This window comes from Epinephelus lanceolatus, chromosome 14 (assembly GCF_041903045.1).
Source record: "Epinephelus lanceolatus isolate andai-2023 chromosome 14, ASM4190304v1, whole genome shotgun sequence".
NCBI classification, from domain to species: Eukaryota; Metazoa; Chordata; class Actinopteri; order Perciformes; family Serranidae; genus Epinephelus; species Epinephelus lanceolatus.
In genome coordinates, this window is record NC_135747.1 from 9,656,082 (window position 1) to 9,671,147 (window position 15,066).

General features: G+C 42.3%; 1 protein-coding gene across 1 annotated transcript in view; it reads left to right on the forward strand.

The window, feature by feature from the left end:
• Nucleotides 1-14,213, forward strand: part of col5a2a (collagen, type V, alpha 2a) — a 48,809-nt gene extending 34,596 nt beyond the window's left edge. Inside the window, exons 25-54 of the mRNA XM_033617208.2 lie at nt 160-258; nt 374-427; nt 536-634; nt 743-796; nt 1,165-1,218; nt 1,310-1,363; nt 1,523-1,576; nt 1,756-1,800; nt 1,887-1,985; nt 2,496-2,603; nt 2,928-2,981; nt 3,179-3,232; nt 3,519-3,572; nt 3,694-3,747; nt 3,899-4,006; nt 4,275-4,328; nt 4,558-4,611; nt 4,997-5,158; nt 5,598-5,705; nt 5,875-5,982; nt 6,078-6,131; nt 6,210-6,317; nt 6,575-6,628; nt 6,813-6,920; nt 10,192-10,245; nt 10,426-10,533; nt 10,812-11,121; nt 11,455-11,636; nt 11,860-12,102; nt 12,985-14,213. Of these exons, the coding sequence (XP_033473099.2) occupies nt 160-258; nt 374-427; nt 536-634; nt 743-796; nt 1,165-1,218; nt 1,310-1,363; nt 1,523-1,576; nt 1,756-1,800; nt 1,887-1,985; nt 2,496-2,603; nt 2,928-2,981; nt 3,179-3,232; nt 3,519-3,572; nt 3,694-3,747; nt 3,899-4,006; nt 4,275-4,328; nt 4,558-4,611; nt 4,997-5,158; nt 5,598-5,705; nt 5,875-5,982; nt 6,078-6,131; nt 6,210-6,317; nt 6,575-6,628; nt 6,813-6,920; nt 10,192-10,245; nt 10,426-10,533; nt 10,812-11,121; nt 11,455-11,636; nt 11,860-12,102; nt 12,985-13,131 (2,898 nt within the window). The 3' untranslated portion in view covers nt 13,132-14,213. The remainder of the gene's footprint in view (nt 1-159; nt 259-373; nt 428-535; nt 635-742; nt 797-1,164; nt 1,219-1,309; nt 1,364-1,522; nt 1,577-1,755; nt 1,801-1,886; nt 1,986-2,495; nt 2,604-2,927; nt 2,982-3,178; nt 3,233-3,518; nt 3,573-3,693; nt 3,748-3,898; nt 4,007-4,274; nt 4,329-4,557; nt 4,612-4,996; nt 5,159-5,597; nt 5,706-5,874; nt 5,983-6,077; nt 6,132-6,209; nt 6,318-6,574; nt 6,629-6,812; nt 6,921-10,191; nt 10,246-10,425; nt 10,534-10,811; nt 11,122-11,454; nt 11,637-11,859; nt 12,103-12,984) is intronic.
• The last annotated feature ends 853 nt before the right edge of the window (nt 14,214-15,066 follow it).

Here is a 15,066-nt window from a genome sequence, read left to right on the forward strand (position 1 = left end):
CAAATATATGGGGCAAGATATGTATATAGTACCACAGAAGCAGATATTAGCAACTTATTGCCAGATGTTACCAGAGTTTGTACTGTGGGTGTTTTGTTTGGCTCTTACATATTTTAATCAGCAAACTGAACAAGTTATCATCATTTTTTCTGTCTGAAGGGTGCTCAAGGAGATCGTGGATCATCTGGCCCACCAGGGCCAAAGGCTACTGTAGGAGACCCTGGGCGTCCAGGAGAACCTGGTTTACCAGGTGCAAGGGTAACACTGAAGAGTTTGCTATTCTGGTTTTGAGCAACTATATCATTTCATTCACTATGTTTGTTTGTATCCCACATTTCCATTGTTCATATTTTATTTGATCTCTTCATCAAAGGGTCTTACTGGTACCCCTGGAGTCCAGGGAGCAGAGGGCAAGCCAGGACCATTGGTAGGTTACAGTGGTCTAACATATTCACAATTAAACATCTGAGTTAGGTTCCAGCTTATGATAAATTATATGAAATGACTGACTCAGAGTGTTTTTTTCTTTGTTTAGGGTGCACCAGGTGAAGATGGTCGTCCAGGCCCTGCAGGGTCCATTGGAAACAGAGGGCCCGCAGGAATCATGGGAGGGCCAGGCCCCAAGGGCTTCAGTGTAAGGCTGCAGAGTCCCTAAAACATTGCATTAATAGTCAGTCATGTCAGTCTGTTTATCTACTGTTGTGTTTCGCATGCAAAACATGTTTTCTTTTAACACTCAAAGGGTGACCCAGGAAAGACAGGTGAACAAGGATCTGCAGGAGTGCCAGGTCAAAGAGTGAGTACTGCGTATGAATAAACAATTGTGTGGTACACTTTATCAGCAATAAATGGGCAAGCATAGAAACTTATCAGATGCTTATCAGATCAAACTTATGCAAGTGATTCATAGATCCGTCAAAAGTAAGCATAGCAAGAACACAGAACATATAAGCATAATAAAACACTGCATGGGTCAACAGCATGTTCTGTGTGTTCTGTCGGCTTCTATATAGTGTGCTTGCTACATTCTACAATGATCCACTTTACCATAATATATTTTGTCATTATTAGATTTTAGTTATCTAAAAATCTCACACAGCCTCAGAACACCTTTACACTCAAGATGTGCTATTGGCAGGTTGTTAATTGTCTCTTTGTCTTCAGGGTCCCCCTGGAAAAGATGGAGAAGTTGGCCCTGCTGGTCCCCCTGGCCCCTCTGTAAGTGTCTGATTTCTCTTTTGTTGAGTTCATTTTATTGTAGTTTTACTGCTACCACGAATGACTGAGACATTACTATGTCCTCCCAAAGGGAGTCGCGGGAGACAGAGGAGAGCAGGGACCCCCAGGTGTAAATGGATTCCAGGTGCGTAATTGTTTTTGGTTGGTAGTAAAACAGACAACACAAAAATGCTGACTTCGAGACAATAGATGCCAGACATATGGCAGTATTAAAAATGATCAGGCTTCAGTCTGTGCTGAGGAAGTGCTCCGATGTTCGTGTTTGACTGTCTTGTGTTCATAGGGTTTGCCTGGAAATCAAGGCCCTCCTGGAGAAGCTGGAAAACCTGGTGACCAAGTGAGTGTGACAAGCTAAATGTTTTGGGCTAAATGCCTGAAGCATCCCTTTCCATGTCCTATCTTTAATATCGCTTTCTGTCCTAACAAAACTCAATCATTTGATAGAATAGAAACTTGAGAGTGATCAGGATTCAGTTTAGACTCAACATTAATAACGGCACTGTTTGTTTCTTTTAGGGTATTCCTGGAGAGCTTGGTTCTGTAGGCCAAATTGGACCAAGGGTAGGTGAATTTCACTGTGCTAAAATATTCAGGCGGGTGTTAAAGTTGAATACCTGAGACTGAAGCTGATGCTCTTTCTTCCCCAGGGAGAGCGTGGTATTCCAGGGGAGAGAGGAGAGCTGGGTTCAACCGGTCTGCAGGGACCTAAGGGTATCCCTGGTGCACCTGGTCCAGATGGGCCAAAGGTATTGTGCAGAGGCCTCAACTGCATGTACAACAAAACATTATTTTTGACCATGTGATAGTTCAGTGCAGAAACATTTAAATCATTGTCAGACAAATGAAGCAAATAAGGATATATATTTTAATGTATGTATATTTAAACTGTAAAGAGATATTAGCTAATTAAATGGCCCGATGTATGTGGATCTATTACTGTGAGGGGTTAAACTAAAAGGAGAGCAAGTCTCTAGTATTTGATACCTGTTATGGCAACAGCCTGGAGTGCAGAGCACTGAGTAAGAGGGAAAATACACTGTATATCAGATAGCTAGAAGTGACAGCAAGATTGTCCTCATGCCAGTGTTTTATCAGCACACACAAAGACATACACTTCTGCACAGAAGGACCAAGAAACAATTTTAAAGTTTACAATGGAAAACATGAATGGCAGCGAGTATGTTAGGTTGCACTGTTGATACATGTTTAATGCTGTTAAGCTGTAAGCCTGCTAACCTCAGTGTTTGGCACTAAAGGGCAGTCCTGGTCCCCCCGGTGCCCTTGGTGACGTGGGTCCTCCAGGTCTTCAGGGAATGCCAGGAGAGAGGGGCATCTCTGGCCCTCCTGGGCCTAAAGGTGACAGAGTAAGTTCTTCATTATCTTCTTTCTTATGCTACCAATTCTTTCATATGATGTCTGTTTCATAGTACATATAAATATATCTTGACAGCAAAATGGCTTTACTTATGTGGTTGGAAAAAGCAATTACAGTGGAAATGTGCTGTAGTGCTCTTTGGGAGATGCGGTAGCAGTGTGTTCTTAAGTTACAATCAATGAATCTGAGTTGTCTGTCAAGTCAATGTCTGAGTTCAGTGAATGTCACTACAGAACCCATTGACAACTTGAGTGCTGATGTCTGCCAATAACAGTAAATAAAGGAGCCTTACCCCTTTTTTTCTTTTGTGTAGGGAGCAATTGGTGAGAAAGGATCAGAAGGTACACCTGGAAACGATGGCGCAAGAGTGAGTAAATTATCTTCCACTCAGCCAAGGAAGGAAGTTATATTTACACTTGTGAGACGACAAAGAAAAAAAGACACCAATGATTAGTGTATATTTTAGACTTGTCACAGCTTGTTTAAAGACGTGTCCATTGACTTGACTGCACAAGTTACTGTAATGAGCGGAGATATCCAAACAGATCTGTTTTCTGTCAACAGGGAGCCCCAGGCCCTGTTGGCCCGCTAGGATCTGCTGGACCCAGTGGTGAGAAGGTAGAGTCTTCCTTTTCTTTCTAGAGAGGCTGCTATTCACATCACGGGGATTCAGGGTGATGACAAGTTCTGTGTTAGGAAAGCGTCAGTTCCCAGGATGCACACTACGCTGTTAATCCTTCTGCTTTTATTTTGTTGGCTGTGTCTGACAGCATCCTCCAGTGAAGGACAGGCTTTGGCTTGCATTGCCCCCTCAAACATAAAAATATACTGGATTTATGGGGCAGCATAGGCTCAATGAGTGGTTTTAGAAATTGTTGTCAGTAAACTTGTGACATCTTTGCAGGGAGAACCTGGACCCAAAGGACCAGCTGGACCCCCAGGATCCAGAGGAATGCCGGTGAGTATACCTGACCAGTCTTTTCAAACTTAAGTCTATTTAGGCCATGTTTACAGCGGTGATACAGGATGGGTGTGTATTATTAGAGCACTTCAAAATAATAATATCTCTCCTATAACAGGGAGCAAGAGGTGACCCTGGCCCAATTGGTGCTGTTGGATTTGCTGGACCTCCTGTAAGTAGTTATTCATGGTCACGTTGTTTTATTTTATTTTTCCTAAAAATGATTAATGGTTCTTCATAATGCTCCAGGAGGTGATGTCAAAATAAAAGACAGATTCAACTAGTTTTCATGTATTCTTTTTAATGTTACCAACATTTTACAGGGTCCCGATGGGCAACCTGGAGTCAAGGGAGAGCCTGGAGAGCCAGGCCAGAAAGGAGATGCTGGATCACCAGGACCTCAAGGCTTGTCCGGTGCTCATGGACCTCCTGTGAGTTGCTCATGAAAAGACACAAGATGAAAAATACTAAGGCGAAATTAGCTTAAAAGTAGTTGTTCTATGATATTTTTTATGCTGACTACTAGTCAGTATCGTAAACATTATCATTGTCGCATTTTATTTGGTCCACTTTGGAGGTTTTACTGAATTAATTCCTACAAAACAATGTATCATCAATGTTCAGCATGTCTTCAAAGTTCCATAGGTCAGCTTTGTGAATACGTTGCTGATAAATGCTAACAAAGTGTTGTTTTTCTAGGGGCCTGCTGGTGTTGCTGGACTGAAAGGTGGAAGAGGAACTCAGGGTGCACCAGTAAGACCATGTTATTACCATAGAAGTTTTATGAAAAGAGGAAATTACATGGAGTAGAAAATACCTAATGAGCACAGGAAGTGTGACAATGCTGATAGTTTAATTGATATTTTGCAGAGTTTGATGCATTTGAGTAATAAGTTAAACATTATATTTATCTCAGGTCACTTTTTCAAACAGCAAATATCGCATTCTGTCCTGAGGTTTAGGTTTAATTTTCTGCTTCCAGGGCCCCACTGGTTTCCCTGGATCTGCAGGACGAGTTGGCCCACCAGGCCCAACTGTAAGTATGGCCCTGAGTTTGTATCCAAACAAAGTTAGGGTAACATATTTATCATATCAGTTTAAAACTGTATACATCTTTATTATCTAAAATCAGAACATGATAGAAGGAACAGTGAAGATGACACTTGTACCTGTTGAGTTGTTTTACCTTTGCTCACTGCAATGAGCCTGTTTGTGAGGAAGACCTTCAATTGACACACTTAAAACCTTTATAGTTAACCGCTTAATATGTACATGACTATTTGAGTTGAAAGTAAGACAAGTAAGACTCTTAAATGAAGTAGGACAGTATGTTTTACGACCTACTTTGTTAAAAACACACAGAGATATCTATGCTATACAAATGCATGCACCTATCTCATCACCACTTTGATTCCTACCAGGGTCCAGTTGGAGAACCAGGACCTCTTGGACCTCCTGGAAAAGAGGGTCCTGGCGGTCTTCGTGGAGACCACGGAGCCCCTGGAAGACAAGGAGAGCGAGGACCAGCAGGACCACCTGGCAGCCCTGGAGACAAAGGGGACTCCGGAGAAGACGGACCCACGGTAAACTGATGTCATTGTTAGGATATTGCATTTTAACTGGCAGTTTCAATCAATTGTTAATATGCCTGCTTCTAAATATCAGGGCCTGCTGCATCTTCTTTAATAAAAGTGCAGTCGGTCATTTATAGTAACAGTATTTGAAATGATCAAACCCACACATTACTCTGTAGCTGTATAAAAGTTTTAATGAAAACAAGGAGAAAGTGCTTCGGTTAAACTTATATTGCTTTTTATTGTTCCCAGCACACTTTTAATTTGTAGGTGCCTCATAACTGGGGTTTATTGACTCCTCTTAAAAACAAATTGGTTTGAAATAAGCTGTGAGGTTCTTGGCTTGTGTGGTGCTATTGTCAAACAGACATATTACATCAAGTTTGGATACACAGGGACCTCTGCCAGTGTTTCATCTAAATTTTCTGTGGGGTGTTGTGTGCTCCAGGGTCCTGATGGTCCTCCAGGCCCAGCTGGAACTACAGGACAGAGAGGAATTGTTGGACTTCCTGGTCAGAGAGGAGAGCGCGGCATGCCAGGCCTTCCAGGACCTGCGGTCTGTATTCTGCACATGTGTGTTTTTCTTCATGCCATAGTTTAAACGTGAATCATATTAATCCTGTAACTTCTACTTTATTTAGTATGTCATATTTCAGTGCTTCATCTGGTGTGTGGAATGGTCCTTTTAGTGCTACAATGTGAGTTGCCTGTTTCTTTTTTTTTAGGGTCCACCAGGAAAACAGGGATCCACAGGATCAGCTGGCGATAAAGGCCCCCCAGGTCCAGTTGGTGTCCCTGGTGCTAACGGACCTCGTGGTGATCCTGGTCCTGATGTGAGTACAACTTGTTGTGGTTCTCAAATGATGCCCGTCACAAAGTGTGTCTGCCATGTTAACAGTTGCCCTAATGTTTCCTGTCTGGTCCTCAGGGCCCTGCAGGATCTGACGGCCCACCAGGCAAAGATGGCCTTCTTGGACAAAGAGTAAGAGACAAAGAGATTGAAAATATGCCCTGTGTGTTGTTTTACATATCGCATAGTGACTGACGTGTTACTTTCCAGGGAGACAGAGGAGATCCTGGTCCAGAAGGTTTGATTGGTCCTCTGGGACATCCTGGCACTCCAGGTCCTGTTGGTGCACCGGGTGATGCTGGAAGGAGAGGAGAGGCTGTAAGTGTCTCCTAGAATCTGTGTGTTAGGATGTCTGTCAGTTCATCAGGAAACAAGCCTGTGATAACAGATTTACACATGATTACATTCTGGGGGTGGATCTGATGTAAGCCCTGAGGGCACGTTGGAACGTGTATGAACTTCATACTAAGTGATAGGAATGATGTGTTTGGGTATAACAAGCAAGCAAGAGTTTTTCAGTGCTGGCAGAGGACTGCGTTCCCTGAGGGACTCCTAATGATTTGACTCATTTGCAGGGCTCAAGAGGACCTGTTGGTCCACCTGGCTCGGCTGGAAAGAGAGGATTAGTGGTGAGTGTCAAACTAAGAACATCTTGTCGTTATACAGTACATTAACATGCGCTAGATGTATTGTAGATTTTTGTAAATGATAAATTTACATGAACATGACAGCTGATATAAGCCCAGAAACACCATGAAAATGTCCCCAGTTCAAAACAATCTTTGTGAAATGTGTTGAATCTTTCAAATTCAGGGACCCCAAGGACCAAGAGGAGATAAGGGTGACCTGGGAGATCACGGAGAGAGAGGGCAGAAGGGACATCGAGGCTTTACTGGTTTGCAGGGTCTTCCTGGACCTCCAGTAAGTTAAAATCCTGACTCACCTCACTGTGGATTCTTCTCTGTACTCGTCACCCACCTTGTGTGCACACTTTCTCTCCACTGTTCACATTGACTTTTGCCATCTGTGTTCTAAAACACAAATGTGGTGGGGCAATGATTAAAAGTTCAAATGCATTCAGCTAACTTTTAATGGCTTCAACACAAGTGCAGGCACTGGGTGATTCCACCTGAGAGTCCTCTGTTGACACTGCAGTTCAGGAGAGGCTACAAAACCTTCAACATAGTCACCCTTTCTTTTTTTATAGTACTGACAGTAAAGACAGTTTAGAAGCACAAATCTCATGTCTGACTGAGGACATGGCTGCAGTCACGCCAGGGTTGGATTTATCTAAGTGTTTTGATCCGAGGTGTCTGACCATGGAGAATGTTAAAGCAGGTGTGATGTGGATAGCAATCTAAAGCCTAATATATATGGCAGACAATTGATAGAGCAGTAAACAGACTGCCTATTGTTTTGTTTTGTCATCATAAATGACTGCAGGGGGTGAGTTTATTTATTTTTTTATTTGCTGTTTGGAGTCATTTTTCATTTTTAAAGCCCCCTTAAATTAGCCCCTGAATTTAAACCCTAAGTATTTTTGTTTAAAATAAAATATTCCGGACTAAATAACAATTAAACTCAAAGTTAAAGGAGCAGTGTGAAGGATTCAGTGGTAGCTAGCGGTGAGGATTGCAGTTTGCAACAAGCTGAAACTTTTCCAATGTGCCAAGCATGAACTCCCAGTTAGCATTCCTTCAGTCAGTACGTTTACATGCGCGCAGTAGTTGAGCTAATCAGTCAAGTCGGACTTCTCGTCTTGTCTGAGTATGAATGCAGAAGAGAAAATCTAATGTCTGACCAAGTACATCTGACTCCGCCTTGATAGTGCGTATTGAACTAGTTCCAGCTCTTGTTCAGAAACTTTTTAAAATAAATCCACGTTTCGCGTTTTCCTACCATCCATAAACTTCAAAATGTTTAGCTCCGTTAGCTGACGGTGCATGAATGTAGTTTCCTCATCCGTCCAGAAGTGCGTCCTCTGCTTCTCGGTCGCCATGGTGTTTGTTTGTTTTTCCAGGAGTTACTGCACTGCTGCTACGTCATCTTCTTCTTCTTCTTCCGGGTGAGAGCCCACGAAAGAAAAAGTGGTACACGCGCAGAACACAGAGTCCAACTCCAGTCAGTCTAAGTGGATACATGCAGCAATAGTTCGATTTTCAATCGAATAATCTAGGTGTGTTAGTCGAGCTACAGATAGTCCAATTTCAGTCGGATTAAGCTCTTTACATGCATCGAAATGTCCGGTTTCAGTCAGACTAAGCCAATAATTCGATTTTCTCAAGTTGCGTGTAAACATACTGAGTGTTCATTGTTCAGGAGGTTTTTACTTGGAGCTAAATTATCCTCAGAGGTCTCAGACCTGGGGTGTTTACAAGTGGCAAAAACACTGAATAAAGCAGTTTCACGTTACAAATCAGTGTTTCTCCTATGCTGCTCGGCTTGCCAGACCAGCGTCTGCTAATATGTGCTTACCTTTTTCTTTATTAACTTAAAGCTATAGTGCATAACTTCTGTCGCCTCCCAGCGGATAATGCGTTATTACAACTAATAAGCCGGCGGCACTTCCATGTACACAGAGTAACACTCGCCACACACCGTGTACACAGAGTAACACTCGCCAGTCGCCACACACCATGTACACAGAGTAACACTCGCCAGTCGCCACACACCATTTACACAGTGTAACACTCGCCAGTCGCCACACACCGTGTACACAGAGTAACACTCGCTACACACTGTGTACACAGAGTAACACTCTCTTCACACCGTGTACACAATGCTACACAACGTGGCGAACATCAGGCTGCTAACATTACATTACGTTCATAGCACCATTTCCAAGAAAATAATAAAGTACTAGGTCCAGTACATGTAACAGCAACACATACTACTCATAATATAATTATAAACCAAGTCACTTACTTATCCAACAGCAGCAAGGCAACATCCGTGTCTGCCCTCAGCCCAATGTCTTCCTTCAGGGCTCTCCACCGAGGAAAAGTGACACCAATACAAATCCTTGTTTGCCTTCTCCGTCGGTCACTTTCCTTCTTTGCTAATAGACCTTCAGCCGAACGTCCAGGCTTTTTCTTTGTGGTAGGATCCACTTCTGAACTGTGTCTCGGCCGCTTCTCCGCCATGTTGCTTTCACTTTCTACCTGCGCTCTACCTCTTGCTGTGACACTCTCCGCTCGTCCTCCCCCTCCCTTCTTGTTGTGAGGAAGCATTTCCTGTGCGCCAGCACGGGAATGTCGCCGGTCGACACGCAAACTAAAAATGATATATATTGAAAAATACCGCGAGATGTTAGAGGAGCCGATCGGCTTAATCAGCATTGTGTCATCTCCTCTAGTAGTGGCTTGGGTGAAACGGACATTTACGGACCTGTAGAAGTTACGCACTATAGCTTTAAGACTCAGATGTTCAGCAGGTTTTTACCAGTAGCCAAATTATTGGCAGAGGTCTCTTGCACTCCAGAACAAATGAACCCAGTGATTTAAACCACTAAAAACACTAAGTAAAGCAGTTTCACAATAAAAGGACCCACTTGATATTTCGGCTCCTTCTAAGGCAACGAAAACACAATTCCTATTTTCAGATGATGATACACTAAAGAAAGCATACTTATTGTATTATATTCTATTTCTGCCAATATATCCCCCTAAATCCTACACACTGGACCTTTCTGAAATAAGTACAATGTGGGTGTTGTCTGATGTATTTTGATTGTCAGTGCAGATAACATCAACACTTAAAATCTTTATTGGTGCAGAGCCTGACTTAGAAAACTGGTTGTAACATTGTTGATTGCCTCAAGGGTTTTAAACACACTTTTTTGAAGCATACATTTTCTGCAAACTACAACATGGGTGTTCACCTGTTTCCAAAACTGAACCTTTTGTTTCTCAAATGCATCATAATGTACAAGAACTATATTATACACTGTATGATCTAGAATAGTAATATAAGCAGAAAACAGATTTTGTTGTGTTTAGATTCAGAGTACTCTCCTTTTGTATGGTGCTATTACAAACTTGGGGCTTCTCCTGCTTGAGTATCATCCGACGGGTCATAGTCATCATGTGCAGGTCCACCTGTGCATTGTGTGATATCTAGGTAAACCTTTAAATCTAATGTGTGTAAATTTTATGCATGAAGAGACTAATGAATATTGACCTCTTTCCTTTAGGGTACAACAGGTGAGCAGGGAGCTCCAGGAATTGTTGGACCAAGTGGACCGAGGGTAAATGCTACACTTCCATCTGCTTTTTCCTTTGTCATACTGCTTTTCTGTGATAATATAACAAGTTCGACATGGAGCAAATAGAATATATATTTCAGTTTTATTCCAGCTCTCATATTTGAATCAAACTCCTTATTTTAAGACTAAAGACTAACAGTGTTTAATATGAATATGATTCAGGGGCCTCCTGGACCTATTGGGCCTCCTGGAAAGGAAGGATACATTGGACAGCCTGGGCCGATGGGACCTCCTGGAACTCGTGGAATCAGTGGAGAAATTGGACCAGAGGTATTTACTCATTATACAGAGTTGAGTTGTAAGTTAGTTGAACTTGTAAAGAGATTGCAGCAAATGTAGTTTATAAGCAGCCAGTTGTAGAGTCAGCTGTTAGGAAGGATCAGACATCATTAAAGTGTGTCATTATAGTGTTGAACATCTTTTCAACAGATGTTCAGTAGGTAGGGAATAATAAGAGTCTTATTATTGTGTGTACGGAGTTCTGAGCAGTAAATAAAGACTATATATATGATTCTAAATAAAACATTCTACTATTCCTAAATTCACAGGGCCCTCCAGGAGAACCTGGACCCCCAGGCCCCCCTGGTCCCCCAGGACCTCCCATGGCTGCTGTGGATGACCTCTTTGACGGCCCTCTGGATTATGACTCCGGCCCCCCTCCTCCTCCTGAGTTCAGTGAGGATGAGGCGCTGCCCAACAGCAACTCCTCCACCATAGTGCCTGTGGACCCCGGCGTTCAGGCCACCCTGAAGGCCCTCAGCAGCCAGATCGATAGCATGAAGAGCCCTGACGGTAGCAGGAAGCATCCTGCCAGGACCTGCGACGACCTTAAGAGATGCTACCCAATGAAGAAGAGTGGTGAGTGTCAGTGACAAGTCATTGAGTGAGAGGAGTGTTTGGGAAGATTTTACACTAAGGTAATAAGTGACAGGAAATCTATATTCTACACTTACTATGTACAAAACAGAACTGAAATACAGTCCTTTGTCTTCTAGTTTATTACACTCTTCAGTGTTGTTTTGACTTTAACATGATAAATGTAGAAATACTGTCGGGACATGATGTCTCTAAACCTGCTTGTTTGCAATACAGCTGACTTATTTTACCATCACAGTCTTTGCAGCTGTAGAATAAATCAGCAATGTGGTCAAAAGCCACATGTCCATAATTCCTGCTCATTCTGTTGCGTAGGTGAGTACTGGGTGGATCCAAACCAAGGCAGTGTGGAGGATGCCATCAAAGTGCACTGCAACATGGACACCGGAGAGACCTGCATCTCTGCCAACCCATCCAGCATACCTCGTAAAGTGTGGTGGAGCTCTTCCAGGAACAAACCTGTTTGGTTCGGAGCTGACATCAACAGTGGAACACATGTGAGCAGTTACATTTTGATGATGGGAGAGAGAGGGAAGCAGGGCTTTGTACAGGGAAGACTTTATAGGACAAAAAGTTGTAAAAAAAAAAAAAAAATCATCAATCAACCATGTTTGGGGGCAACAACCAGTGAAACTCATGTTGTATTTTTTATTAGTTCAACTCGGCTTACTGGTGGATTTCTGCGAGGCTCTGTATTGATCACTGTATTTCTTTCTCTAGTTCACGTATGGCAACAAGGATCAGCCGATAAACTCCGTCACAGTTCAGATGACATTCATCCGCCTGCTCTCCAAAGAAGCATCTCAGACCATCACCTACCACTGCAAGAACTCTGTGGGCTACAAGGACGAGAAGGCGGGCAACTTAAAGAAAGCTGTCATCCTCAAGGGCTCCAATGATCTGGAGCTCAAAGCAGAGGGAAACAACCGCTTCAGATACACAGTGGTGGAGGACACCTGCTCAGTAAGTTCACACATTTCAACAGTGGCTGTTTAGTCAATGTGAACTCTAGCAAAGGACACTGTAAAGCAAACGTTGCGTCTGTTCATCGGTTTAGCAACTGTTTTGGTTCACTCTCATTGTTCTCATTAGCATTGTATCCAGTCACAGCAGTTCGCTGTTCTTAGCAAAAGATCTGATAAATACCAGAGGGCAGAAAGACAGATTTAGTGACCAGCTGGGAACAAGTTGCAGCATTCAGCAGCTACAGAGCCGGGTATTTCCCCCAAGAGTGGGTGGAGACCAAAAACAGAGCTTTAATAAGACTAAATGTTGTACTTGCATTTTTTAATTATTATTTTTTTACATTGTTGTGCTGCCCCCTAGTGGCTGAAAATTGAAGCTAAGAATCTGTAAGCAGTATTAAATAGTGCATTTGCAGGGGACTCTTTACAGTCATAGATTATTACACATTTGGTGCTCCAGTGAGCATTTTGGCGACATGATGGTGTATGTGGCATTGAGTCAAAACAAACTACAGTGTGTGTGTGTGTTCATGATAATGATGGAAAATGTCATCCAGCGCCACAGTGTGTCTCAGTGATGTGTTTTTAATAGTTTTTGGACAGCAGCGGAGCTCTGTGGCACAGAGGAATGAGATACATCAGATTGCTGCTACATAGGCAGTACTTGTTAGTTGGATTCATTAATGGTCGGTTTGGGTCTTTTATGTTATTTATGGACAATAAGAAAAATAGAAAACAAAGTTCAAACTTATTTGCACAGATGAAATAAATACAGTATGGCAGCACCCAGCTGCTCCTGAGCATTAAAATACAGTTTAGCTCTTCACTATAGAGAACTATTAAGTTAATCACTGAACTTCTGTTTGTCAATCTTTTACAGCAAGCAAATGGCAACTGGGGCAAGACAGTGTTTGAGTACAGGACACAGAAAACAGCAAGACTTCCTATTGTGGATATGGCCCCTGTGGACATTGGTGGCGCAGATCAAGAGTTCGGCATCGACATCGGGCCAGTGTGCTTCTTGTAAAATCATCAACAGGGAAGCATCGAGGAGAATCCTGAGACTATTGAACTGACAGCTGACACGATCAGCCACGTTGTACATACGAGTACTGAGGACTATTCTGGCCCTGTGGCAAGATATTTATTGTGCCTTTCGACCCAGTTCAAGACATCGAAGATTTGTAAGTTAGAATGAATGTTTGGAATTTGCTTTAAAAAGAAAATTGCTAAAAATCAGAATCATTCCTCTGTCTTCTTGTGTGTTTGACTCCAAACGTGATGATGATCTGAGGCCCACTATTGTGTAGTTTGATCCAAAGATATTACCCTCTAATTTTATTTCAGAAAACATTGCCAAAGATTTATGAATATGAAAGCTTTAAAATGGTAATTGTAACTGCTGTTAATAGGCCCAGAAAAATCCCACTGAAGCTACGTCAAATGTCCCTCCACTACTATTTTATACAGATTTGTCTATTCATTTTTTGTTTAAATTGTGTGCATATACAACAACATTGTGGTGCTATTGAGGAAACAAATACAGCTTGTGATGCGTTCACAGGCGCAGGTATTTTCTCAAGACAGTTTTGATGAACAAATGTCTGTATCCAGTTATTTGAAACTCTGTACTGACCACGTAGAACATTAAAAGACACATTAAGACTGTCGATTCCTCAGTGTTAGCTACCTCGTCACCGAAACTGAGAAACGATGACAATACATGTAAATCTTTTTTTCACAGGTGCTGTTTTGTAAGTAGTGTGATCCTTGTGCACTTCTCCCGGCTGCACGGTACAGGGCAGGGTGTGGGGGTACCAATAAAGATCTTTCTGTCAACGACGGAGAGACGAATGAGGTGTCGTGTGAGTGGTGTGTGGTGATTTGTAACATTTTTATTTTCCCTTCAGTTTCAATATCGTAAACGGTAGCACAGAATATTCTATTTTTTATGCATGTCAGTTCCCCCTTTTCAGTATCCTGGACTTTATATGCTCTTGAAATCCTTTTTATTATCAGTTTTATAGAATAAGGTGGCTGTGAGTGCCTGTTTGCTTTGTATTTCTTGCTATGCAACAAATTAAACAAACTGCTTGTTTATCCCCCCAAGCTCCTGTCATATTAATTCAGGTATAGTTAGGTCCTCTACGTTTGTCATTTTGCACACAAGCTCATTTTTAGACAAACTCTGTAGTTAAACGATGTATTTAACATAATGTTCACAGTTGTTTCTAATGTAAGCTGTTTGTTTTAATTTTTCATGAATGTGCCTTCAAGTAATTCTATTGTGACCATTTGGTTCGTATTTGAGTATATTTATTAGAGATTTGTAACTTTTGCGAGGCTAGACTGCCTGCTAACACCCCAGCGGCAGAGAGGAAGAGAACGAGGAGGAGGTGGAGGAGGAGGAGGAGGAAGGGGCTTTCCACACTGGAAGCAGATGCATTTCATCTTTGAAAATAAATATTGAAAATACTTCTCTCTGCCTGTTCTTGTTTTAGAAGAGTTCATTTGGTCCTTTAAAAACTTTGTATCATTACAGAATCGTTTCAGCCTCGAGGGGCTGTGAAATCCTGAGGCGAAAAACCTGAAAAATAGAGATGAAGGTAAAATGTGATGTTGGACCACAAAATGAACACAGATGTAAATGAAGAAGTAGGACAACGGCAGAGGGAACTGCTCCTGAGACTTACTCACTATTGCAAGTCACACAAGTATCTACAGCAAGACTACGAATCTATAGCCATCAGACTGTTTAAAATAATGGATGTAGACATCACTCACTGGTTTGTGGACTCCTAGTTTGAAGCCTCGAGTTTATCTTTTTGGCCGTCGCCATCTTGGATTTTTGGAGCCAGAATTGGACTGTGCTTGGACGAGAGGGTGGAGCTGTGGAGGAGCAAGGGGTGCATCTGACTCCAGACAGACACCCCCTTAATTATGCCTAACTTTAGTCCTTGAT